Source organism: Protomyctophum parallelum (assembly GCF_964188405.1).
Source record: "Protomyctophum parallelum genome assembly, chromosome: 10".
Taxonomy (NCBI): Eukaryota; Metazoa; Chordata; class Actinopteri; order Myctophiformes; family Myctophidae; genus Protomyctophum; species Protomyctophum parallelum.
The window spans coordinates 50864073-50890993 of record NC_139704.1 but is presented as its reverse complement, the minus strand read 5'-3'; the positions used below and the strand labels follow the sequence as shown (position 1 = coordinate 50890993).

Sequence of the window (26921 nt, the reverse complement as noted above, 5' to 3'; positions counted from 1 at the left end):
CACACACAGTCAAACACACACACACACAAACGCACACACAGTCACACGCACACACACACACACAGTCAAACACACACACACACACACACTTTTATCTCTGAATCTAAATCACAGATTCTTATCAAAACGGTCAAGACGGTCGCGTCGCTAGTCGCGGTCAAACAAACCATGCCTCAGGTGGTACGCACACACACACACACACGCACGCACACACACACACACACACACACACACACACACACACACACACACACACACACACACACACACACACACACACACACACACACACACACACACACACACACACACACACACACACACACACACACACACACACACACGCGCGCGCGCGCACGCACGCACGCGCACGCACGCGATAGAATTGGTCAACCGTTTGCTAACGTCCGGTCAAGAGCCCTGGGTATTTTTGAGGGGCGCCAAGCCCCTCAAAAATACAGGTTTAATGTTTGTCTTTAGTTCAAAGATGGTTTAGTAAACGCCATTGACAATGGAGGGAAAATGTACGTCATATCGTCGTCTTTATTGTTAATGGCGTTTAATTAAGCAACATTACACGAGAGGGTGTGGTTTAACGTGATTATTGCCACGACAGGGATGCGGTCAGGAACGAGACGGAGTCGAGTTCCGCAAAGCATCACTGAAGTGACAATAATCACGTTAAACCAACACCCTCGAGTGTAATATTGCAATTCTACCACAGTTACCCTTAAAACTAAGAAAATCGCTGAAAGATTTTTTTTTTTTTAATGACAGATGTAGTCACTACGACCACAAATGTCCCAATAAACTAGCTAGCCTAGCCACCGAGTTTGCTAGCGCTCTGGGAAAACAGAGCGGCTGAATTGTTTGTTTTGATTATAGGTGGTGAACAGTAGTGGTTTGATCAACGGTTAGAAACCTGTGTGGAGTTTGCATGTTCTCCCCGTGTCCCCTAGGGTAGGTACCCTCACAAAAAACATGCAGTAATCCTGGTCTCTAAACTGCCTCCCCCTGGCCAGCCGGGACGCCTGATGGAGGGGAAAGGAACTGGTTGGAATAACGTGTTCCTTCCATGCGCTACGTCCAACCAGGGAAACTCCCCCCTGTCAGGTGTAAAGGAGCAACTTGGACACTCAAGCATGAAGGAAGCATGAGTTAAGTCCGTTGCTCTCCCCAGGTTGGTGGAGGGTGTGTAGAGCCCAGGATCACATTAGATGATTGACACAGGGGTGAAAATGGGTTACAAAATCGTGGGATAAAAAATATATATTAAAAAAGAAACCGTTTCAACCAATCAGATTGCTTCCTCTTAACGACCTGTTGTAGAATGTTTGTTTTACATCACCATTACATCACCTGATCGACATGAGTTAGACTTTAATATATCAGCGCGCCTCACTTCACACGGGTGTGATCTTTTGTTTTAGAGCCATTTGGTTCTATGCTCTCGACAGTTACAGATCTAATTCCAACTGTGGAACCTCCTCAAGGACCCCTGGTGGTCCCCGTACGGGCCCCTGGTGGTCCCCGTACGGGCCCCTGGTCTAGAACAACAGAGGCCCTTGAGCAAGGCAGTGGTTGCTGGTCACCTTGCTGCTTCCTCAGTCTCTCCAGTTCCTTCATCAGATATTCTTTCTTCTTCATACGGATGTCTCTCTCTGTCCGAAGCTTCTCCCTCTCTTCTAGAACCTACCACACACACACACACACACACACACACACACACACACACACACACACACACACACACGATCACATAATCATATTAATCAATAATGTTAAGCTGTGTTAGTTAAAAGATGACCAGGCATGTGGCGTTGCGTTGAGTCTTGGTGTGTTTTGAGCAAACCTTTTGTTTTTGACTCTGGTTGTTCTGCTCATCAGACACGCTGGAATCTCGACTCGTCCTGCTTTCCCTCTGTAAAGCTGAGAGAAATATGATGTTTACATCTCTGTAAAGATGATATAAATATGATGTTTACATCTCTGTAAAGATGATATAAATATGATGTTTACATCTCTGTAAAGCTGAGAGAAATATGATGTTTACATCTCTGTAAAGATGATATAAATACAGTATATACACATGTTTACATCTCTGTAAAGATGATATAAATACAGTATATACACATGTTTATATCTCTGTAAAGATGATATAAATACAGTATATACACATGTTTACATCTCTGTAAAGCTGAGAGAAATATGATGTTTACATCTCTGTAAAGATGATATAAATACAGTATATACACATGTTTATATCTCTGTAAAGATGATATAAATACAGTATATACACATGTTTATATCTCTGTAAAGATGATATAAATACAGTATATACACATGTTTACATCTCTGTAAAGCTGAGAGAAATATGATGTTTACATCTCTGTAAAGATGATATAAATACAGTATATACACATGTTTACATCTCTGTAAAGCTGAGAGAAATATGATGTTTACATCTCTGTAAAGATGATATAAATATGATGTTTATATCTCTGTAAAGCTGATATAAATATGATGTTTACATCTCTGTAAAGCTGAGAGAAATATGATGTTTACATCTCTGTAAAGATGATATAAATATGATGTTTACATCTCTGTAAAGATGATATAAATACAGTATATACACATGTTTACATCTCTGTAAAGCTGAGAGAAATATTATGTTTACATCTCTGTAAAGCTGAGAGAAATATGATGTTTATATCTCTGTAAAGCTGAGAGAAATATTATGTTTACATCTCTGTAAAGCTGATATAAATACAGTATATACACATGTTTACATCTCTGTAAAGATGATATAAATATGATGTTTACATCTCTGTAAAGCTGAGAGAAATATGATGTTTACATCTCTGTAAAGCTGAGAGAAATATTATGTTTACATCTCTGTAAAGATGATATAAATACAGTATATACACATGTTTACATCTCTGTAAAGATGATATAAATACAGTATATAATATACACATGTTTACATCTCTGTAAAGCTGAGAGAAATATTATGTTTACATCTCTGTAAAGCTGAGAGAAATATGATGTTTACATCTCTGTAAAGCTGAGAGAAATATTATGTTTACATCTCTGTAAAGATGATATAAATATGATGTTTACATCTCTGTAAAGCTGAGAGAAATATGATGTTTACATCTCTGTAAAGATGATATAAATATGATGTTTACATCTCTGTAAAGCTGAGAGAAATATGATGTTTACATCTCTGTAAAGATGATATAAATATGATGTTTACATCTCTGTAAAGCTGAGAGAAATATGATGTTTACATCTCTGTAAAGATGATATAAATACAGTATATACACATGTTTACATCTCTGTAAAGATGAGAGAAATATGATGTTTACATCTCTGTAAAGCTGAGAGAAATACAGTATATACACATGTTTACATCTCTGTAAAGCTGAGAGAAATATGATGTTTACATCTCTGTAAAGATGATATAAATACAGTATATACACATGTTTACATCTCTGTAAAGATGAGAGAAATATGATGTTTACATCTCTGTAAAGCTGAGAGAAATATGATGTTTACATCTCTGTAAAGCTGAGAGAAATATGATGTTTACATCTCTGTAAAGATGATATAAATACAGTATATACACATGTTTACATCTCTGTAAAGATGATATAAATACAGTATATAATATACACATGTTTACATCTCTGTAAAGCTGAGAGAAATATTATGTTTACATCTCTGTAAAGCTGAGAGAAATATTATGTTTACATCTCTGTAAAGATGAGAGAAATATGATGTTTACATCTCTGTAAAGATGAGAGAAATATGATGTTTACATCTCTGTAAAGATGATATAAATATGATGTTTACATCTCTGTAAAGATGAGAGAAATATGATGTTTACATCTCTGTAAAGATGAGAGAAATATGATGTTTACATCTCTGTAAAGATGATATAAATATTATGTTTACATCTCTGTAAAGCTGAGAGAAATATTATGTTTACATCTCTGTAAAGCTGAGAGAAATATTATGTTTACATCTCTGTAAAGCTGAGAGAAATATTATGTTTACATCTCTGTAAAGCTGAGAGAAATATTATGTTTACATCTCTGTAAAGCTGAGAGAAATATTATGTTTACATCTCTGTAAAGCTGAGAGAAATATTATGTTTACATCTCTGTAAAGCTGAGAGAAATATGATGTTTACATCTCTGAAAAGCTGAGAGAAATATTATGTTTACATCTCTGTAAAGCTGAGAGAAATATGATGTTTACATCTCTGTAAAGATGATATAAATACAGTATATACACATGTTTACATCTCTGTAAAGATGATATAAATACAGTATATACACATGTTTATATCTCTGTAAAGATGATATAAATACAGTATATAATATACACATGTTTACATCTCTGTAAAGATGATATAAATATTATGTTTATATCTCTGTAAAGCTGAGAGAAACATTACAATGCTTTATATCTCTGTAAAGCAGACCCTGGTCAGACTGGACTAGTTTACTGGTCTAACCCTGGACTAGTTTACTGGTCTAACCCTGGACTGGTTTACTGGTCTAACCCTGGACTAGTTTCCTGGTCCAACCCTGGACTAGTTTACTGGTCTAACCCTGGTCAGACTGGACTAGTTTACTGGTCTAACCCTGGACTAGTTTACTGGTCTAACCCTGGACTAGTTTACTGGTCTAACCCTGGACTAGTTTACTGGTCTAACCCTGGACTAGTTTACTGGTCTAACCCTGGTCAGACTGGACTAGTTTACTGGTCTAACCCTGGACTAGTTTACTGGTCTAACCCTGGACTGGTTTACTGGTCTAACCCTGGACTAGTTTACTGGTCTAACCCTGGACTAGTTTACTGGTCTAACCCTGGTCAGACTGGACTAGTTTACTGGTCTAACCCTGGACTAGTTTACTGGTCTAACCCTGGACTGGTTTACTGGTCTAACCCTGGACTAGTTTCCTGGTCCAACCCTGGACTAGTTTACTGGTCTAACCCTGGTCAGACTGGACTAGTTTACTGGTCTAACCCTGGTCAGACTGGACTACTTTACTGGTCTAACCCTGGTCAGACTGGACTACTTTACTGGTCTAACCCTGGACTAGTTTCCTGGTCCAACCCTGGACTACTTTACTGGTCTAACCCTGGACTAGTTTCCTGGTCCAACCCTGGACTAGTTTACTGGTCTAACCCTGGACTAGTTTACTGGTCTAACCCTGGACTAGTTTACTGGTCTAACCCTGGACTAGTTTACTGGTCTAACCCTGGACTAGTTTACTGGTCTAACCCTGGACTAGTTTACTGGTCTAACCCTGGACTAGTTTACTGGTCTAACCCTGGACTAGTTTACTGGTCTAACCCTGGACTAGTTTACTGGTCTAACCCTGGTCAGACTGGACTACTTTACTGGTCTAACCCTGGTCAGACTGGACTACTTTACTGGTCTAACCCTGGTCAGACTGGACTACTTTACTGGTCTAACCCTGGACTAGTTTGCTGGTCCAACCCTGGACTACTTTACTGGTCTAACCCTGGACTAGTTTCCTGGTCCAACCCTGGACTAGTTTACTGGTCTAACCCTGGACTAGTTTACTGGTCTAACCCTGGACTAGTTTACTGGTCTAACCCTGGACTAGTTTACTGGTCTAACCCTGGACTAGTTTACTGGTCTAACCCTGGACTAGTTTACTGGTCTAACCCTGGACTAGTTTACTGGTCTAACCCTGGACTAGTTTACTGGTCTAACCCTGGTCAGACTGGACTAGTTTACTGGTCTAACCCTGGACTAGTTTACTGGTCTAACCCTGGACTAGTTTACTGGTCTAACCCTGGTCAGACTGGACTAGTTTACTGGTCTAACCCTGGTCAGACTGGACTAGTTTACTGGTCTAACCCTGGTCAGACTGGACTAGTTTCCTGGTCAGACTGGACTGGTTTCCTGGCCTCACCGTGGTCGTTGTGCACGGTCTTCATGTAGGGCTGCTTGTAGGGGTCCAGGGGGGTCTTGTAGGGGTCGGGGGGGCTGCCGTACTCGTCCTGCTGCGTGTGGGGGGGCAGGGGGGGCACCATGCCGGGGGGGGGGTACATGGGCGGCCACTGCTGGGGCATGTAGGGCATGTAGTAGCCCGGCGGGGGGTAGTTGGGGGGCACCATGCCGGGGGGAGGGGTCTGCCCGTACGGGTGGGCGTGCTGGATGGGCTGCTGCTGGGTGGTGGGGGGGGGCGGCGTGGCGCCCACAGCGGGGGGGGCAGGGAGGGGGGGCTGTTTCTCCGCCTTGGCCTCCTTGCCGCTGCGGGTGAGGGAGGAGGAGGAGGAGGGGGGGGAGCGGCCGCGGCGCGTCGTGGTCGCGGCGTTGGCCGCCGCGCGGCCGCGGTTGTCGTCGTCGCTGCTCCAGCTGCGTCCGCGACTGCTGCTGCGGCTGCTGTCTGAGCTACGACTGTCACTGCAGGGATATACGATATGTTACTGTAATACTGCAATACATTACTGTAATACTACAATACATTACTGTAATACTACAATACAATTACTGTGACTGCTGTCTGAGCCGTGACCGTCACTGGAAGTAACAAGAATCACACCCGTGTGAAGTAAGGACCACTAAACCAACCCTCCTCCTCCTCCTCTTAGGAAAGATTCTCACCTAATACTTCGGTAGACTCAGATCCGTATGGGCGGGGAAATGGAATTCTTGCATATTTAATTGGCTGAGGTTTGCCTTCACACTGTCATTCGCAGCAATTGGAAACGCAGCAGGGGGGACCTTTATCAATGTGTTCCATTCATAAACTATAGCCTACAACACAGCCTACAACGCAGTGAAATCTATTGTGATAAAATTACACTCATAACGTGCATGTGTCGTGCCGTCTGGGACCCCCCCCCCTCTCTCTCTCTCTCTCTCTACGCACACAGCCGCCACACACTGTTCTTTTGGGCATGCAGCACAGCGCTGCATGAGCGCACTGATATAACTCCCCAGTCCCACACAGTGACAGCACTCCATGTTTACGGCACGCACAGACAGACAGACAGACAGAATATGATGTAGGCTATAATACACTGCAGTGTTTTTATGTGTTTTCTTAAGCAATTGATTAATGTACACGTCCTCATTTCGATCAGGGCTTCAGTCTCCTTATTCGACCACGTCTATCCACAGTAACGGGACATCTTTGCGCTGCGTAAAATATGCCTTCTCCGTCTCCAACTGTGTTCAGCTCCTCACCCGCCACATTATGTTTGCTTCATTTCCTTTATTTACTGCGGATTGCATTCACACCTGCACCGAATCGTAGTCAAGTGCGATTCGAAGCGAAGCGAAACCCACGTTTTTGGGCGGAGTAAAATGCGGTTATTTGCTGCGCATTAGGATTCGAATGAGCCTTCACACCTGCCAAACGAAGCGCACTTTCTGACAATGCGCAGCAGGATTCGTTTTAATCGCAGCAAAGCTCTCTGGTATGAATGTGACCTTAGTGTAACTAAACCAACCCTCCTCCTCCTTAGTGTAACTAAACCAACGCACCTCCTCCTCCTCCTCTTGCGGTGTCTGCCTCCACTGCCGCTGCCGTCAGAGCTCCCCCCCGACGAGTCCCGCCTCTCGCTCCTCCTGTCGGGCCGGCGGGTGGGGGTCTTGGGCGGGGCCTTGGTACCCTGGAGACGCTCCTTGGTCCTGGGGAGGGGGGGGGAGGGGGTTTACAATTAAATCTTTAGTCCGTTGATTTGATTGAGTGATCAATAAAGGTTCAGTTATAACAACACACTGCTGCTGCTGGCGAGGTGAATACATCCGTCTCTGTGTCTCACCAGCCAACACACACTGAACTGAAACCATCATCTTGCTGCTGATATGTCCCTACCTGGCGGCCATCTTGCTGAGGTCCAGTAAAATAATGTCCCTACCTGGTGGCCATCTTGCTGAGGTCCAGTAAAATAATGTCCCTACCTGGCGGCCATCTTGCTGAGGTCAGCCACCCCCAGGTCCAGTAAAATAATGTCTCTACCTGGCGGCCATCTTGCTGAAGGTCCAGTAAAATAATGTCCCTACCTGGCGGCCATCTTGCTGAGGTCAGCCACGCCCAGGTCCAGGCCGATGGTCTTCAGGAGGTCCTGCAGTTTCTCGTACTCCTCCACCGCCTGGCGCTCGCTCTCCTCCAGGGTCTCCCCCCCACCCCCCGGACCGTAGGACGCTGAGGGGGGGTTGGACACCTTAAAGACCCCCCCCACATTATTATTATCATATCAGGGGGACACTGGGGAGGGGAGGTACTGGGGAGCAACTGGGCAGACACTGGGGGAGGCACTGGACATTTCATACCACACACACCATGATTCACTAGCCCCCTCGAAAAACAAATTAAATAAATAAAAATATTTTTTTCTTTTTTTTTGACAATGTAGCCGCGTCTCAGTAAACTATAGGATCATAGAATGCAGAGAGACAGTGTAGCGTCTCAGTAAACTATAGGATCATAGAATGCAGAGAGACAGTAAACTATAGGATCATAGAATGCAGAGAGACAGTGTAGTGTCTCAGTAAACTATAGGATCATAGAATGCAGAGAGACAGTGTAGTGTCTCAGTAAACTATAGGATCATAGAATGCAGAGAGACAGTGTAGTGTCTCAGTAAACTATAGGATCATAGAATGCAGAGAGACAGTAAACTAAGGGATCATAGAATGCAGAGACAGTAAACTATAGGATCAGAATGAAGAGAGACAGTGTAGTGTCTCAGTAAACTATAGGATCATAGAATGCAGAGAGACAGTGTAGCGTCTCAGTAAACTATAGGATCATAGAATGCAGAGAGACAGTAAACTAAGGGATCATAGAATGCAGAGACAGTAAACTATAGGATCAGAATGCAGAGAGACAGTGTAGTGTCTCAGTAAACTATAGGATCATAGAATGCAGAGAGACAGTAAACTATAGGATCATAGAATGCAGAGACAGTAAACTATAGGATCATAGAATGCAGAGAGACAGTGTAGCGTCTCAGTAAACTATAGGATCATAGAATGCAGAGAGACAGTAAACTAAGGGATCATAGAATGCAGAGACAGTAAACTATAGGATCAGAATGCAGAGAGACAGTGTAGCGTCTCAGTAAACTATAGGATCATAGAATGCAGAGACAGTAAACTATAGGATCATAGAATGCAGAGAGACAGTGTAGTGTCTCAGTAAACTATAGGATCATAGAATGCAGAGAGACAGTAAACTATAGGATCATAGAATGCAGAGAGACAGTGCAGCGTCTCAGTAAACTACAGGATCATAGAATGCAGAGAGACAGTAAACTATAATATCATAGAATGCAGAGAGACAGTAAACTATAGGATCAGAATGCAGAGAGAGAGTGTAGCGTCTCAGTAAACTATAGGATCATAGAATGCAGAGAGACGGTGTAGCGTCTCAGTAAACTATAGGATCATAGAATGCAGAGAGACAGTAAACTATAGGATCATAGAATGCAGAGACAGTAAACTATAGGATCAGAATGCAGAGAGAGAGTGTAGTGTCTCAGTAAACTATAGGATCATAGAATGCAGAGAGACAGTAAACTAAGGGATCATAGAATGCAGAGACAGTAAACTATAGGATCAGAATGCAGAGAGACAGTGTAGTGTCTCAGTAAACTATAGGATCATAGAATGCAGAGAGACAGTAAACTATAGGATCATAGAATGCAGAGAGACAGTAAACTATAGGATCAGAATGCAGAGAGAGAGTGTAGCGTCTCAGTAAACTATAGGATCATAGAATGCAGAGAGACAGTGTAGCGTCTCAGTAAACTATAGGATCATAGAATGCAGAGAGACAGTAAACTATAGGATCATAGAATGCAGAGAGACAGTAAACTATAGGATCAGAATGCAGAGAGAGAGTGTAGCGTCTCAGTAAACTATAGGATCATAGAATGCAGAGAGACAGTGTAGCGTCTCAGTAAACTATAGGATCATAGAATGCAGAGACAGTAAACTATAGGATCATAGAATGCAGAGAGACAGTGTAGTGTCTCAGTAAACTATAGGATCATAGAATGCAGAGAGACAGTGTAGTAGGGCTGCCCTTTGATTACGTTTTTGATGATCGACGCTTCGATATAAATTTGTTTCGATCTTCGACGCTTCGAAAGCCAACGGGGGGGGTGCGATGCGAGGTGCGCGATGCGAGGCGCGCACCTTAAACAATAGCGGAGAGAAGGGCATGCTTGGATTGGTCTCATTTATTTAAAACGATAAGCATTGAAGCAACAACTGTTGCAGCCTTCATGAAAGCAGTGACGCACACATAATTAGGCTTAATAAAACATCCGACTGTAACAAGTCAACTGCCTGACGCAGGCATTACCTCTCAAAAAAAAAATATATATAGCCTATAATCCAGAAAATGTAGGGATTTAGCTTCTCTTCCGATTGAAACAAAGATGTGAAAACACCAAAAAAAGCACCAGTCCTGGAGCTCCAGGCGTGCTAATTTGCGCCGCGGTCTACGCCGCTCTCAGACCCTTCCGACGAGGCTCTTTCTTGGGGTAGAAAAGTGTGGATGACCGCGGCTCAAATTAGCGCGCCTGGAGCCCAGGAGGTCAGGGGCTTTTTTCCCCTGTCCCATGCGTGAAATCTCGACGAGGATTTTTCGCCGCACTTGGGCCATCCCGTATGTGATACGCCAATTTCTTGTCACATAGTTGATACTGTACACCACTTGTTCTTTGTTCTCCTTGCATATTCTAAAATGCAACCACACTTTAGATTTATTTTGTGGCGGCATGACTGCAGGCTGCTGTGTGACTGTGTTGACTTCCTTGTTGTTCGGGGAGAGGGCAGGAGGCGTTGCGGTGCTGCGAGGCGCGAGCATGGCTCGCGGACCAAATGGGGCCGTATCGCGGACCAAAAGCATCCGCTTTTTTTTTTAATGACTATTCGATTCAAAATTTAAAAATCGATTCCCGTGCGTATCGATTGAACATCGATTAATCAATTTTTTTGGGTCAGCCCTACAGTGTAGTGTCTCAAAAACTATAGGATCATAGAATGCAGAGATACAGTAAACTATAGGATCATAGAATGCAGAGACAGTAAACTATAGGATCATAGAATGCAGAGAGACAGTGTAGTGTCTCAGTAAACTATAGGATCATAGAATGCAGAGAGACAGTGTAGCGTCTCAGTAAACTATAGGATCATAGAATGCAGAGAGACAGTAAACTATAGGATCATAGAATGCAGAGAGACAGTAAACTATAGGATCATAGAATACAGAGAGACAGTAAACTATAGGATCATAGAATGCAGAGAGACAGTAAACTATAGGATCATAGAATGCAGAGACAGTGTAGTGTCTCAGTAAACTATAGGATCATAGAATGCAGAGAGACAGTGTAGCGTCTCAGTAAACTATAGGATCATAGAATGCAGAGAGACAGTAAACTATAGGATCATAGAATGCAGAGACAGTAAACTATAGGATCATAGAATGCAGAGAGACAGTGTAGCATCTCAGTAAACTATAGGATCATAGAATGCAGAGAGACAGTAAACTATAGGATCATAGAATACAGAGAGACAGTAAACTATAGGATCATAGAATGCAGAGAGACAGTAAACTATAGGATCATATAATGCAGAGAGACAGTAAACTATAGGATCATAGAATGCAGAGACAGTGTAGTGTCTCAGTAAACTATAGGATCATATAATGCAGAGAGACAGTAAACTATAGGATCATAGAATGCAGAGAGACAGTGTAGTGTCTCAGTAAACTATAGGATCATAGAATGCAGAGAGACAGTAAACTATAGGATCATAGAATGCAGAGACAGTAAACTATAGGATCATAGAATGCAGAGAGACAGTAAACTATAGGATCATAGAATGCAGAGAGACAGTAAACTATAGGATCATAGAATGCAGAGAGACAGTAAACTATAGGATCATAGAATGCAGAGAGACAGTAAACTATAGGATCATAGAATGCAGAGAGACAGTAAACTATAGGATCAGGTAAATGTTTCTACCTGAACCGTGATGTTGTTGTCTGTAGTCAGGGTGGGTCTGCTGCTGCTCTGGTACTGAACCTCAGGCCCGCCGGACTGCACGACCAACACAGCCACGTGCACGCACACACACACACAGACATCCATTTACAATTTAGGCATTTATCAGACCAGTGGACGATCTCAACCCAGAGCGATGTACTAGTATTATGCAAGAACAAACCGACCTGTGTGAGGCTGTAGACGTGTTGCTGCGTTGGGGGAGCGGGGTACAGGTCTGCGTACAGCGAGTCCTCCGTCACGTCTCCGTACAGGTCGGGGTAGGAGGCGGGGTGGTGCTGGTGGTGGTGGGCGGAGCCTACGGGGGCCTGTGGCGGCCCGCGGGGCGGATCCTCGCTGCTGTCGCCGTACAGGAACTTCTCCTCGTCGTCGATGTCGTCTTTGGGCCGGCTACTGTCGCGGTTGGTAGAGAGACGCCTGTTGGTAGAGAGAGAGGCGCCCGTTAGTACCGTTGGTAGAGAGGCGTTTATTTAGTCGGGGTTTATTTAGGGTAAGTAACGGTAAGTGATTTGATATTTAACCAGGGGGGGCAGTCAGACAGATATTTAACCAGGGGGGCAGTCAGACAGATATTTAACCAGGGGGGCAGTCAGACAGATATTTAACCAGGGGGGCAGTCAGACAGATATTTAACCAGGGGGGCAGTCAGACAGATATTTAACCAGGGGGGCAGTCAGACAGATATTTAACCAGGGGGGCAGTCAGACAGATATTTAACCAGGGGGGCAGTCAGACAGATATTTAACCAGGGGGGCAGTCAGACAGATATTTAACCAGGGGGGCAGTCAGACAGATATTTAACCAGGGGGGCAGTCAGACAGATATTTAACCAGGGGGGCAGTCAGACAGATATTTAACCAGGGGGGCAGTCAGACAGATATTTAACCAGGGGGGCAGTCAGACAGATATTTAACCGGGGGGGCAGTCAGACAGATATTTAACCAGGGGGGCAGTCAGACAGATATTTAACCAGGGGGGCAGTCAGATAGATATTTAACCAGGGGGGCAGTCAGACAGATATTTAACCAGGGGGGCAGTCAGACAGATATTTAACCAGGGGGGCAGTCAGACAGATATTTAACCAGGGGGGCAGTCAGACAGATATTTAACCAGGGGGGCAGTCAGACAGATATTTAACCAGGGGGGCAGTCAGACAGATATTTAACCAGGGGGGCAGTCAGACAGACATTTAACCAGGGGGGCAGTCAGACAGATATTTAACCAGGGGGGGCAGTCAGACAGATATTTAACCAGGGGGGCAGTCACAGATATTTAACCAGGGGGGCAGTCAGACAGATATTTAACCAGGGGGGGCAGTCAGACAGATATTTAACCAGGGGGGCAGTCAGACAGATATTTAACCAGGGGGGCAGTCAGACAGATATTTAACCAGGGGCCCTTATTGGCCATCGATGACCTCATCGTCAAACTGAGCGTCTGTCTCCTCCTCCCTCCTCCTCACCTGTCGTCCTGCTTGGCTCCGCCCCCTCCCAGCAGCTCCAGCAGGCCGGCCATCTCCGATTGGTCGAGCCCGGCGCGCTGCGCCATGTGGGGGTGCTCCCTGAGCTGAGACAGCATGGAGGCCAGCGAGTCGGGCTCCATTCCCTTCACGGCCCCCAGGAGGCGCTCTGCCACGCGCGACATGCTCGACGTGTCCAGTCCTCCCCGCGGCGAGTCCACGCTCTGGAGACAGGAAACACAAGAGGACAACGATTAGCTAGAGGCTACGCTACAGGAAACACAAGACAACGATTAGCTAGAGGCTACGCTACAGGAACACAAGACGTTTAGCTAGAGTCTACGCTACAGGAAACACATGACAACGATTAGCTAGAGTCTACGCTACAGGAAACACATGACGTTTAGCTAGAGGCTACGCTACAGGAAACACATGACGTTTAGCTAGAGGCTACGCTACAGGAAACACATGACGTTTAGCTAGAGGCTACACTACAGGAAACACATGACAACGTTTAGCTAGAGTCTACGCTACAGGAAACACATGACGTTTAGCTAGAGGCTACGCTACAGGAAACACATGACAACGATTAGCTAGAGGCTACGCTACAGGAAACACATGACAACGTTTAGCTAGAGGCTACGCTACAGGAAACACATGACAACGTTTAGCTAGAGTCTACGCTACAGGAAACACATGACGTTTAGCTAGAGGCTACGCTACAGGAAACACATGACAACGATTAGCTAGAGTCTACGCTACAGGAAACACATGACGTTTAGCTAGAGGCTACGCTACAGGAAACACATGACAACGTTTAGCTAGAGTCTACGCTACAGGAAACACATGACAACGATTAGCTAGAGGCTACGCTACAGGAAACACATGACGTTTAGCTAGAGGCTACGCTACAGGAAACACATGACAACGTTTAGCTAGAGTCTACGCTACAGGAATCACATGACAACGTTTAGCTAGAGGCTACGCTACAGGAAACACATGACAACGATTAGCTAGAGGCTACGCTACAGGAAACACATGACAACGATTAGCTAGAGGCTACGCTACAGGAAACACATGACAACGTTTAGCTAGAGGCTACGCTACAGGAAACACATGACGTTTAGCTAGAGGCTACGCTACAGGAAACACATGACGTTTAGCTAGAGTCTACGCTACAGGAAACACATGACAACATTTAGCTAGAGGCTACGCTACAGGAAACACATGACAGCGATTAGCTAGAGGCTACGCTACAGGAAACACATGACAGCGATTAGCTAGAGGCTACGCTACAGGAAACACATGACAACGATTAGCTAGAGGCTACGCTCTAGGGAGAAGAGTCTGGGAAAGGAAAGGAAAGGTACTATGTTTACCCAGGGTAACTGGACTAAGCTCAATAACCCGTTTACAGCCAGGCCCTGCTCATAGAACATTGCATGGTAGGGGTTCAATGCCTTGTCCAAGGGCACTTCAGGGGCGGTAATTCTAACGTGCCGGTCCGGGGATACGAACTATAGCGACCTTTCCGATATCAAGACCGCTCCGCAAACCGTTCGGCGTAGAGTAGAGTCTTCAGAGACTCATTCTGATAGGCTGTAGAGCAGGGGTCCTCAACTAGAAATGATGAAGGTCCACAAATATTTTTTTGAATAAGACCGAGGTCCGGTCCCATGCGCGGCGTCCATCGGAGAGCGGGGCTCTATGCCCGTTTAGTATGGTCAAGCCAAGCTTATACAAATCAGATCCCCTTCCAACCAACCAATAATGGGGTGCAGAGTGCAGGCCCGGAGTGGAACTCCAAATCAGGCCGGGAGTTATACGCCCTGGCAGGCCACACTGTGCGCGCGCATAGCGTGCGCCAGAATTTTGGGGGACCTTGGGGGACATTTTGGGGGCCTTTGCAGCAATTTCACATGAGAAATGTACCATCTGATGTTATTTATATTATTAACTTAAAAAATAAAATAAAAAGTTGAGTACCCCTGCTGTAGAGTCTTCAGAGACTCATTCTGATAGGCTGTAGAGTCTTCAGAGACTCATTCTGATAGGCTGTAGAGTCTTCAGAGACTCATTCTGATAGGCTGTAGAGCCTTCGGAGACTCATTCTACCTACCCTGATGGGCGTGGAGTCCTCAGAGACTCATTCTACCTACCCTGATGGGCGTGGAGTCCTCAGAGTCCAGCCTCTTCTTCAGGATGGACTTGGTGGGCGGTCCGAGGGTATCCTCCAGAGCCTTCCTCCGCCGCGCCAGCTCCAGCTCCTGAAACTCCTTCTTGTTCTTCTTGCTCTTCTTCTTGCTGTAGCCGTCCTGCTCGTCGGCGCCCCCGTCGCTGCTCTGGCTGCTGCTGGTACTGCTGGTGCTCACGCTGCGGCTGCGGCTGCGCTCGCGGCTCGGCTGAAAAAGAGTTAAGAGGGTTTTTTTAGCTAGAAGGTCCTGGGTTCGATTCCCGCTCGAGGCGCTGACGGCGTGTTTCCTCCTCCGCGTCATCAGTGCCCACACCCGAAGGCAGGGTTGGCGAAAGGGCCTTTCTGTGTGGAGTTTGCATGTTCTCCCCGTGTCCCCTAGGGTAGGTACCCTCACATGTTCTCCCCGTGTCCCCTAGGGTAGGTACCCTCACATGTTCTCCCCGTGTCCCCTAGGGTAGGTACCCTCACATGTTCTCCCCGTGTCCCCTAGGGTAGGTACCCTCACATGTTCTCCCCGTGTCCCCTAGGGTAGGTACCCTCACATGTTCTCCCCGTGTCCCCTAGGGTAGGTACCCTCACATGTTCTCCCCGTGTCCCCTAGGGTAGGTACCCTCACAAAAAACATGCAGTAATCCTGGTCACTAAACTGCCTCCCCCTGGCCAGCCGGGGCGCCTGATGGAGGGGAAAGGAACTGGTCAGAATAGCGTGTTCCTTCCACGCGCTACGTCCAACCAGGGAAACTCCCCCCTGTCAGGTGTAAAGGAGCAACTTGGACACTCAGGCATGAAGGAAGCATGAGTTCAAGTCCGTTGCTCTCCCCTTGTCCCCCATATATGGGGACTAGGTTGCTCTCCCCTTGTCCCCCATATATGGGGACTAGGTTGCTCTCCCCTTGTCCCCCATATATGGGGACATGTTTTCATTGTTTAATTCACTGTCTTGGCCAACATTTCCTAATGATAGTATACTGTAGTTTTAACCAATTTCCTAATGATAGTATACTGTAGTTTTAACCAATTTTGGGTGGGAACCCCTTTTGGCGTTTTAAGCATCATGTTATACTTTAGCCATTTAAAAATAGCAGATGTACAAACTCATAGCACGGCACCGAGTGTAGGTCTGCTACTTTTTTTTTAAATCTTGAAAATGTGGCTCAAATCTTTGAATGTATATTCTTTCAGGGTGAACTTTTTTAACTTAAATCTTTGCTTCTGAGGGGTTCCTGGAACAACATATTTTCAGATGAGGGTCGGAGGCCGATTACATATAATTTTTGGGGTCCTTGACATGAAATATTGAGCACCATCGACACAGAAAAATTAGTTATTTTCTGAAAATTGTGATCATTTAAAAGACATTTTCTTTAAAACGTCGACGTCAGGCCTAAAGGGGTTAATGTCTGCCAAGGACTTAAAGGTATATTCAGTGATTTCACTTAATTCAAATATCACTTATTTTTTTGTTTTGTTGTGATAATCCTCCCTACTATAGAGTGTGCTGGCCATATAAGGAGTTCCTCCCTGTCCCCAGTTAACCCCTGGGGGTCAAAAAACCTTAGGTTTCGTTTTTGACTCTCTATCCTGATTGGACGAAAGGCTGGGTCCCACAGCCAAAAACGAAACCTAAGGTTTTTTGAGTGAAATCACTGAATATACCTTTAACTTATTTTTTTATCAAAAACTCCCACAGCGCCAACAACGCCATTAACGCCTTTTTTTAAAACGTGTGTATAACGTTGGGCAGAAAACAAAAAGAATACTAATAAAATAAAATAAAATAAATGTATAGAAACTGGCAGTCAGTCAGGGCCCTTTTTGCGCCCCCTAGTGGCGATGGAAGAGATACTTATTAGTAAAAGAAGCACCTTGCGCGCCACACTGCGTCCTCTGCTGCGCGCCCTGCTGTGACTCCGAGACCTGGACCTGGACCTGGACTTGGATCTGGACCTGGATCTGGATCGGCTGCGCGGGCGGCTCTTGCTCCGCCCCCGGCTCTTGCTCCGCCCCCGGCTCTTGCTCCGCCCCCGGCTCTTGGCCCGGCCCCGGTCGGGGGGGCTGGGCGTGTTGTTGTTGTTGTTGTTGCGCGCGCGGCTGCGCGCCCGGCCGGAGCGCGCGGGGCTGGGCCGCTCGGGGCTGCGCGTGCGGCTGCGCGGGCCGCGGCTCTTGCTGCGGCCGCCGCCGCCGCCGCGGCTCTTGGCCCTGCTGGCGCCGCGCTCCTTGCTGCGGCTCCGCCCCCGGCTCCGCCCCCTCTCCCTCTCCCCCCTGTCGCGGCTGGGACTCCGCCTCCTGCCGCCGCCGCGCTCGTGGCTGGAGCGTCTCGACGGGCCGTCTCTGGAGACATGAAACACATGGTTAAATATTTACCCCCTTTGGTGTTAGCATTACGCTATGCTTTAGCCATTTAAAAATAGCAAGACCTACAAGCTCCTACGAGCTTGTAGGTCTGCTATTTTCGAAGAACGACTGACATAGAAACATAGCTTTTAGGGTAGGTATACCCTCACAAAAAACATGCAGTAATCCTGGTCTCTAAAACTGCCTCCCCCTGGCCAGCCGGGGCGCCTGATGGAGGGGAAAGGAACTGGTCTCTATACTGCCTCCCGCTGGCCAGCCGGGGCGCCTGATGGAGGGGAAAGGAACTGGTCTCTATACTGCCTCCCCCTGGCCAGCCGGGGCGCCTGATGGAGGGGAAAGGAACTGGTCTCTATACTGCCTCCCCCTGGCCAGCCGGGGAGCCTGACGGAGGGGAAAGGAACTGGTCTCTATACTGCCTCCCCCTGGCCAGCCGGGGCGCCTGATGGAGGGGAAAGGAACTGGTCTCTATACTGCCTCCCCCTGGCCAGCCGGGGCGCCTGATGGAGGGGAAAGGAACTGGTCTCTATACTGCCTCCCCCTGGCCAGCCGGGGCGCCTGATGGAGGGGAAAGGAACTGGTCTCTATACTGCCTCCCGCTGGCCAGCCGGGGCGCCTGATGGAGGGGAAAGGAACTGGTCTCTATACTGCCTCCCCCTGGCCAGCCGGGGAGCCTGATGGAGGGGAAAGGAACTGGTCTCTATACTGCCTCCCCCTGGCCAGCCGGGGCGCCTGATGGAGGGGAAAGGAACTGGTCTCTATACTGCCTCCCCCTGGCCAGCCGGGGCGCCTGATGGAGGGGAAAGGAACTGGTCTCTATACTGCCTCCCCCTGGCCAGCCGGGGCGCCTGATGGAGGGGAAAGGAACTGGTCTCTATACTGCCTCCCCCTGGCCAGCCGGGGCGCCTGATGGAGGGGAAAGGAACTGGTCTCTATACTGCCTCCCCCTGGCCAGCCGGGGCGCCTGATGGAGGGGAAAGGAACTGGTCTCTATACTGCCTCCCGCTGGCCAGCCGGGGCGTCTGATGGAGGGGAAAGGAACTGGTCTCTATACTGCCTCCCCCTGGCCAGCCGGGGAGCCTGATGGAGGGGAAAGGAACTGGTCTCTATACTGCCTCCCCCTGGCCAGCCGGGGCGCCTGATGGAGGGGAAAGGAACTGGTCTCTATACTGCCTCCCCCTGGCCAGCCGGGGCGCCTGATGGAGGGGAAAGGAACTGGTCTCTATACTGCCTCCCCCTGGCCAGCCGGGGCGCCTGATGGAGGGGAAAGGAACTGGTCTCTATACTGCCTCCCCCTGGCCAGCCGGGGCGCCTGATGGAGGGGAAAGGAACTGGTCTCTATACTGCCTCCCCCTGGCCAGCCGGGGCGCCTGATGGAGGGGAAAGGAACTGGTCTCTATACTGCCTCCCCCTGGCCAGCCGGGGCGCCAGATGGAGGGGAAAGGAACTGGTTGGAATAACGTGTTCCTTCCACGCGCTACGTCCAACCAGGGAAACTCCCCCCTGTCAGGTGGAGCAACTTGGACACTCAGGCATGAAGGAAGCATGAGTTCAAGTCCGTTGCTCTCCCCTTGTCCCCCATATATGGGGACTAGGTTGGTCTCCCCTTGTCCCCCATATATGGGGACTAGGTTGGTCTCCCCTTGTCCCCCATATATGGGGACTAGGTTGGTCTCCCCTTGTCCCCCATATATGGGGACTAGGTTGGTCTCCCCTTGTCCCCCATATATGGGGACTAGGTTGGTGGAGGGTGTGTAGAGCCCAGGGTCACATTAGATGATTGACACAGGGGTGAAAAATGGGTTACAAAATCGTGGGATAAAAAATATATAAAAAAAAAAAGAAAACTGTCATTTTCAAACAGACATTTCTTAGGATCTGATCTCAGGTCAGAATGGGTTAAGCATTGCGTTATACTTTAGTTTTTGAAACATAGCAGATCTACAAGCTCGTAGCACGGCACTCGGTGCCGCCATCAGAGTAATATGCGTCTCCAACTTCAATTTCTGTAATACTTTCACATTTGTTAAAATATACATGATCTAAAATACGCATCAAATGGCGGGTCGGCTGGCACGGTTTTTGGCGCAAAGTAACCACAGTATATCGCTAATCAACTTACAACTACATACTCTATATAGTATATGTATATGTATACGTATGTCTTACGTCATCATTGAGAGCTAGTCATACATGAGAGCTGGTCCCAGCAAATCAGGCACAATTTGCTATTTTATTTGACTGATTATGTATATAGTATACGTATGACTAGCTCTAAATGATGACGTAAGACATATGGTCATTTATGTAATCTGGTCCCAGCAAACCAGGCACACATTTGCTGTTTTATTCGCATACGCATCAAGCGGCGGGTCGGCTGGCACGGTGCACATAGACCGGGCGAAATTATTACTTGCGCGCTCTGCTTGCGCAAGTAATGATAATATATAAGCAGAAATACAATGTGCAGCGCAGTGAGGACAAATAATTGGTCAATGTGGACCAATGATTGGTCAATGCAACAACAGAAAAGTTAGTCGCAATTTGTGTGAAACAATGTGTGTGTGTGTGCGCGCGCCTGCCGTGCGTGTGTGTGTGTGTGCATTGCGTCACCTGTTCTGTAGGTGGCGTGGGGGGGCGGAGCCAGACGGCCCGGTCAACTCGTTGCCAACGGTGATGACCAGGTTGTGGTCCAGTGGCATGCCCCCTCCTCCTCCTCGAGGAGAGGGAGATCTCTGCAGGGAAAACAAACGCACCCCGACATCAGTCACACTATGGATGGAACAATTCAAACGCACCCCGACATCAGTCACACTATGGATGGAACAATTCAAACGCACCCCGACATCAGTCACACTATGGATGGAACAATTCAAACGCACCCCGACATCAGTCACACTATGGATGAAACAAATCAAACGCACCCCGACATCAGTCACACTATGGATGGAACAATTCAAACGCACCCCGACATCAGTCACACTATGGATGGAACAATTCAAACGCACCCCGACATCAGTCACACTATGGATGGAACAATTCAAACGCACCCCGACATCAGTCACACTATGGATGAAACAAATCAAACGCACCCCGACATCAGTCACACTATGGATGGAACAATTCATTGAACTAATGGTCCATCCTTTACCTTTAGCTATAAGCCCCGCCCCCTCTCCCACTTAGACACGCCCCCTTTGGACAATGACCAGCCGGGCTCATTCATTCTAATGTAAATATCATGGATTTTACACATTAACTCATTCTGACCTGAGATCAGATTCTAAAAAAAAATGTCTTCTACATCCTGACAGTTTTCTGAAAAAGCTACGTTTCTATGTCAGTCGTTCTTCGATTCCTAAAACATGAACCTTGGTTGAAAAAAAAAACTAACATTTTCCTTTAACCCATTCTGAACGGGCACCCATTTTGGTGTTGGCATCATGCTATGCTTTAGCTATTGAAAAATAGCAGATCTACAAGCTCATATCGCGCCACCGAGTGGCGCGATATGAGCTTGTAGGTCTGCTATTTTTGAAAAATCGAAGAGCGACTGACATTTCTAGAATCTGATCTCAGGTCAGAATGGGTTCATCAGACCAGTGTGTGTCCGGCGGAAACCTCGTATGAATCTGATCTCAGGTCAGAATGGGTTAAATACTGGTTCAGTTTTGGAACCAGAACAGGGCTCGAAATTAACTTTTGTACTTTTGGTAGCGCGTGTGCTACCAATTTCAAAATGAAGGAGCATCAGAAAAGAATTAGGAGCACCCACCAAAATCTAAGGAGCACCAATATGTAATCGATTTTTTACATTCATAAAAACAACATCATAACGTGTGGTTTACAAATAACATAAAATGACCAAAGTATAAAAATGCATGCCAGAATTTTAAATGTAGTGTCTGTCCCTCATCCATCCATCTCTTCAAAGAGACAGAGGCATCAAACATCTCCAGATGAGAACCCTCTATAGTCTACACTGATTCATCAAACATCTCCAGATGAGAACCCTCTATAGTCTACACTGATTCATCAAACATCTCCAGATGAGAACCCTCTATAGTCTACACTGATTCATCAAACATCTCCAGATGAGAACCCTCTATAGTCTACACTGATTCATCAAACATCTCCAGATGAGAACCCTCTATAGTCTACACTGATTCATCAAACATCTCCAGATGAGAACCCTCTATAGTCTACACTGATTCATCAAACATCTCCAGATGAGAACCCTCTATAGTCTACACTGATTCATCAAACATCTCCAGATGAGAACCCTCTAGTCTACACTGATTCATCAAACATCTCCAGATGAGAACCCTCTAGTCTACACTGATTCATCAAACATCTCCAGATGAGAACCCTCTATACTATAGAGGGTTCTCATCTGGAGATGTTTGATGAATCAGTGTAGACTATAGAGTCTATAGTCTACACTGATTCATCAAACATCTCCAGATGAGAACCCTCTATAGTCTACACTGATTCATCAAACATCTCCAGATGAGAACCCTCTATAGTCTACACTGATTCATCAAACATCTCCAGATGAGAACCCTCTATAGTCTACACTGATTCCGGCCAGTCACATCACCTGTTTTCTTATTCTTTATTTTGTGTTTTTCACCTTCATAGCCTATTTAGATCATATAATTAGAATTTCTAATATAAAATAATTTCGATGTAAAACATTATATTTATAGCTATGCATACTCACTTCTAATCAGTGGTGGATAAATTACTCTAATGTTTTACTTAAGTAAAAGTATCAATACTGCTGCTATGTAGAAACACTTACAAGTCTGCTATTCTCTCTCATTCCCTCCCTCTCTCTCTCATTCCCTCTCTCTCTTGCATGCGTGTGCGGCTGTGCGCGCACACACGCATGCACACACACACAGCTGAGCCGGTCCGCCTCCAAACGAAGAAACCGAGTGCAAGAATTTGGGCATTCAAACAAATAGTAACACATTGTACATGTTTATCCTGCAGTAGCAAAGTTAGGTAAACATTATCTGAGCAGCTCACAGTTCACAGTAGGTTGCGTTCCAAAAATAATAAAAATAATAAAGATATACAAAAATATACAATTCGAGGCCTAGCCGCAATTTGCAACCCTCCATTGACTCCCGACTCATCTTTTTTGGTTTGCGATCTGCTTGTCTTAAACGACGTTAAACTCACCAACATTGCAGCTGCAGTCCACGCTTGAATTATCCTCTTTCAATCTGCCGAGCTTGTTTTTCATAAAAATCCACCGTAGAGATGTTATGAGCTACTTTCTGTCAAGACATCCTCTGCAAGTGATTCTTTTTGTTGTGTTGCAGTTTGGAAAAACTCGTTTTTGTTAAGGGGTCGCGCTGCTGCCTCCTGCATTATGTGCAAATTTGAAACAGGTGGAACGCAGGGCCGTTCAGTGACGTACGACGAGTGCTTCCAAACTCCAGCACTTAGAAAAATAATCACTTGCAGAGGATGTCTTGACAGAAAGTAGCTCATAACATCTCTACAGTGGATTTTCATGAAAAACAAGCTCGGCAGATTGAAAGAGGATAATTCAAGCTTGGACTGCAGCTGCAATGTTGGTGAGTTTAAAGGACAACTTTAGTTTTTTTCAACCAAGGTTCATGTTTTAGGTTGTTATTAGAGAAACTAAAAGGTGAGTGTTCATTTTCTTTCATTTGCTGCTTTCTTTCGTTTTAGGGATTTTAGCAGTTTTTGACAGGGGGACGGGGGCATTCGAGCATGGGGCTACATATGTATTTTTTAACACAATTTTATGGTGATTTATTTTTTTATTGTTTACTATAGTCCTAATAAACGCCAGGAAATTACATCTGGCCACAAAAGATCACAGGATCTATTGAATGTGACAAACTGACATATTGAGCCTATACACACACAGTATAAGCCTTCCCCCAGTAGGCTACCTTCACATTCAGTAGATCCTGTGATCTTCTGTGGCCAGATGTAATTTCTTGGCGTTTATTAGGACTATAGTAAACCATAAAAAAAGAAATCACCATAAAATTGTGTTAAAAAATACATATTTAGATCCATGCTCGAATGCCCCCGCCCCCCTGTCAAAAACAGCGAAATTCCCTAAAACGAAAGAAAGCAGCAAATGAAAAAAGATTAACACTCATCTTTTACTTTATCTAATAACAAACTAAAACATGAACCTTGGTTGAAAAAAACTAAAGTTGTCCTTTAACGTCGTTTAAGATAAGCAGATCGCAAACCAAAAAAGATGAGTGGGGAGTCAATGGAGGGTATTTCAACTCTAGATTCATCCTAGCCCCTCTCAGAACCCTCCATAAAGCTTTTCTGAAATTTGGATGTCGCTTTGTGTAGTGTCCCTGTACATATCTATATTTTCGTATGGGAATTTTGGAACGCGGCCATAAATATGCTCGGTAACATCGTATCTGTGCCGTTTGACGGCCTGTTTTCCTTTGAGGGCTTCTGAATCTGTGAACTATAAGTACCTATACATACCGCTGCGAATATCTCCTGTGGCGCGGAAGCCGTTAAGTATTTTTAATTTTAATTTTAGTATTTGTTTGACCGATTTGGTCGCTTTGATTCTTCTTGTTTATTGACATCCAATTGTACCGCCTCCCGATGTGCGGTTGGCTTGTGCCGGCTACGTCCCTGCCTCTGATCTGCTCTGTCATAGCTATAGCGCCACTAGCTAGCCAGATAGGCGGTACAATGAGGTGTCAATAAACAAGGAAGGAAAAGAAGAATCAAAGCGACCAAATCGGTCAAACATAGATTAAAAATACTTAACGGCTTACGCGCCACAGGAGATATTCGCAGCGGTATGTATAGGTACTTATACTTCACACATTCAGAAGCCCTCACACGGAAAAAAGTCGTCAAAGAGCTCAGACAGGCGTTATCTTGCGTTAAATTGTTTATGTTTTATTTATGTCCGCGTACCAGGTGGCAGGGTAGAGCTGGAACAGGACCCCATGGTCTGTGTCTAAAAAATGTCAGAAACTTCAGTACTATTGGGTTCTGCTTGGAGGGCTAGATTCATCCCATTATAAAAGAATCTAGAGTTGCAAATTGCGGCTATTCGAGGCCATGTTCCATAATATGTATACCAGTGGTTCCCAAACTTTGTCCATGTCAAGGACCCCCAAATTGACACTAATTAGCCCCACGGACCACCATTTGAAAAGGATATGCCAGGGACCCCCATAAGAGAAGTGTTTCTACGTCTCTAGCAGTGATTCTCAACCCGTTTAATTCCAAGGACCCCCCAGTTTGACATGCATTATAGTCTACGTACGGACCCCCCATTTAATGGCATTTCTATCTCTGGGGGACGCCCAATGTATATTGTAAAATCAATGTAAATTTAACCCTGAGAGTGTACAAATGGAACCAAATGGACCCCATTTGGTTCCATGTGTTACACTCTCAGAGTTACAGACGCATAAGGGTCCATTTGTAGTGTACACTATCAGAGTTACAGAACCACAAGGGTCCATTTTGTTCCAAACTATCATTTAGCTGGGGGGACCCCCCCTGGAACTCCCTTCAGGGACCCCCCTGGACCTGGGGCTCCCCGGACCCCCACTACTTTGTAAACCACTGATAAACAACATTCAGCTCATACATAAATAATTATATTAACAGCACGGATCCACTTTTCTTTACCTCTCTAGCTTTGGCTCCACCAGGGCCAGAAGAACCGGAGGAGGCGGGGGTAGGCCAGTAGTCTGCGGGCGGCGGGCCGCGGTGCTCCCTGCTGCCCGGGCCGGGGGAAGGGTACCTGCGGCGGGGAGGCGGCGAGGAGCCGCGGCGGTAGGGCTCTGGTGGTGGCGGCGGTCCGCCTCCTCCTCCTCCGTGGTGGTGGTAGTGAGGCGGCGGCGGCGGAGGACCCCGGCCTCCTCCTCCTCTGTCGTCCCGGTAGGAGGGAGGCCCGGGCGGGTAGCCTCCTCCACCTCCACCGGGCCGGTGGTGGTGCGGCGGCGGGCCTCCTTCATACGGAGCTCCGCCGCCGGAGGAGGAGGAGGAGTACGGAGGAGGGCCTCTCGGCGGAGGCCGTCCGCGGTACATCGTTTCGCCGTTTATCTCTCTCACACCACTGTGACTACCTACCGCTGATTAAATCAATTAAACCCACCGTTTTGTTTTGTTATAAAACGTTAAAATGGTCGTGTTTTTGTTCTCTGTTTTGTTTTAATGGTTCCTTCCTTCGCGCGAGCTTCTCTCTCTCTGTGTGTGTGTGTGTAGTTTAGTGATAATAACAGTCTGACTGCACTGCACTGCACGGGGCAGCTCACACTTCCAACATGGCGGCCAGGGGGGCAGTGTTGTTGCCAGGGGGTTTTTTTGTGGGAGAAATAAGCCAACCAGGTCTATCAATCAAAACGAGCCCAAAAGAAGCATTTATTTTTATTGATTGATACATTTATTAACAGTTTGTAGAATTACAGTAACATTTCAAGCACAAACTCAATACAACGACTGTTAACTGTGAGTGGACGACCCAATTAAGCATTACACTTGTTTACAACAGGGTCCACATTGTTCAATTCATCAAAAAAAGCAACTGCACTATAGGCTATTGAAAATAGCCGATCTAGAAAAAATGTGACAAAATGTGGAATATTCGTTGAAACATGTTAACACCAAAACAAATCTTGTGAACCCCCCCCCCCCCACACACACACACACACACACACACACACACACACACACCCTTTCCCCCTCACTGTATGTTTCTTTTTCCTTTTTACCTAATTTATGATGATTGATTGATTGATTGATTGATTGAAATATTTATTAACAGTTTGCAGAATTACAGTACATTTCAAGCAC

General features: G+C 46.1%; 1 protein-coding gene across 1 annotated transcript in view; it reads right to left on the bottom strand.

Moving 5' to 3' along the window:
• Positions 1-26316, bottom strand: part of znf318 (zinc finger protein 318) — a 41378-nt gene extending 15062 nt beyond the window's left edge. Inside the window, exons 1-12 of the mRNA XM_083775107.1 lie at positions 25755-26316; positions 20691-20812; positions 17591-18056; positions 15691-15933; positions 13535-13755; positions 12240-12489; positions 12034-12108; positions 8060-8220; positions 7538-7684; positions 5958-6451; positions 1853-1929; positions 1593-1692 (exon numbers count right to left, since the gene is read on the bottom strand). Of these exons, the coding sequence (XP_083631233.1) occupies positions 1593-1692; positions 1853-1929; positions 5958-6451; positions 7538-7684; positions 8060-8220; positions 12034-12108; positions 12240-12489; positions 13535-13755; positions 15691-15933; positions 17591-18056; positions 20691-20812; positions 25755-26156 (2758 nt within the window). The 5' untranslated portion in view covers positions 26157-26316. The remainder of the gene's footprint in view (positions 1-1592; positions 1693-1852; positions 1930-5957; positions 6452-7537; positions 7685-8059; positions 8221-12033; positions 12109-12239; positions 12490-13534; positions 13756-15690; positions 15934-17590; positions 18057-20690; positions 20813-25754) is intronic.
• Between the last annotated feature and the right edge of the window lie 605 nt (positions 26317-26921).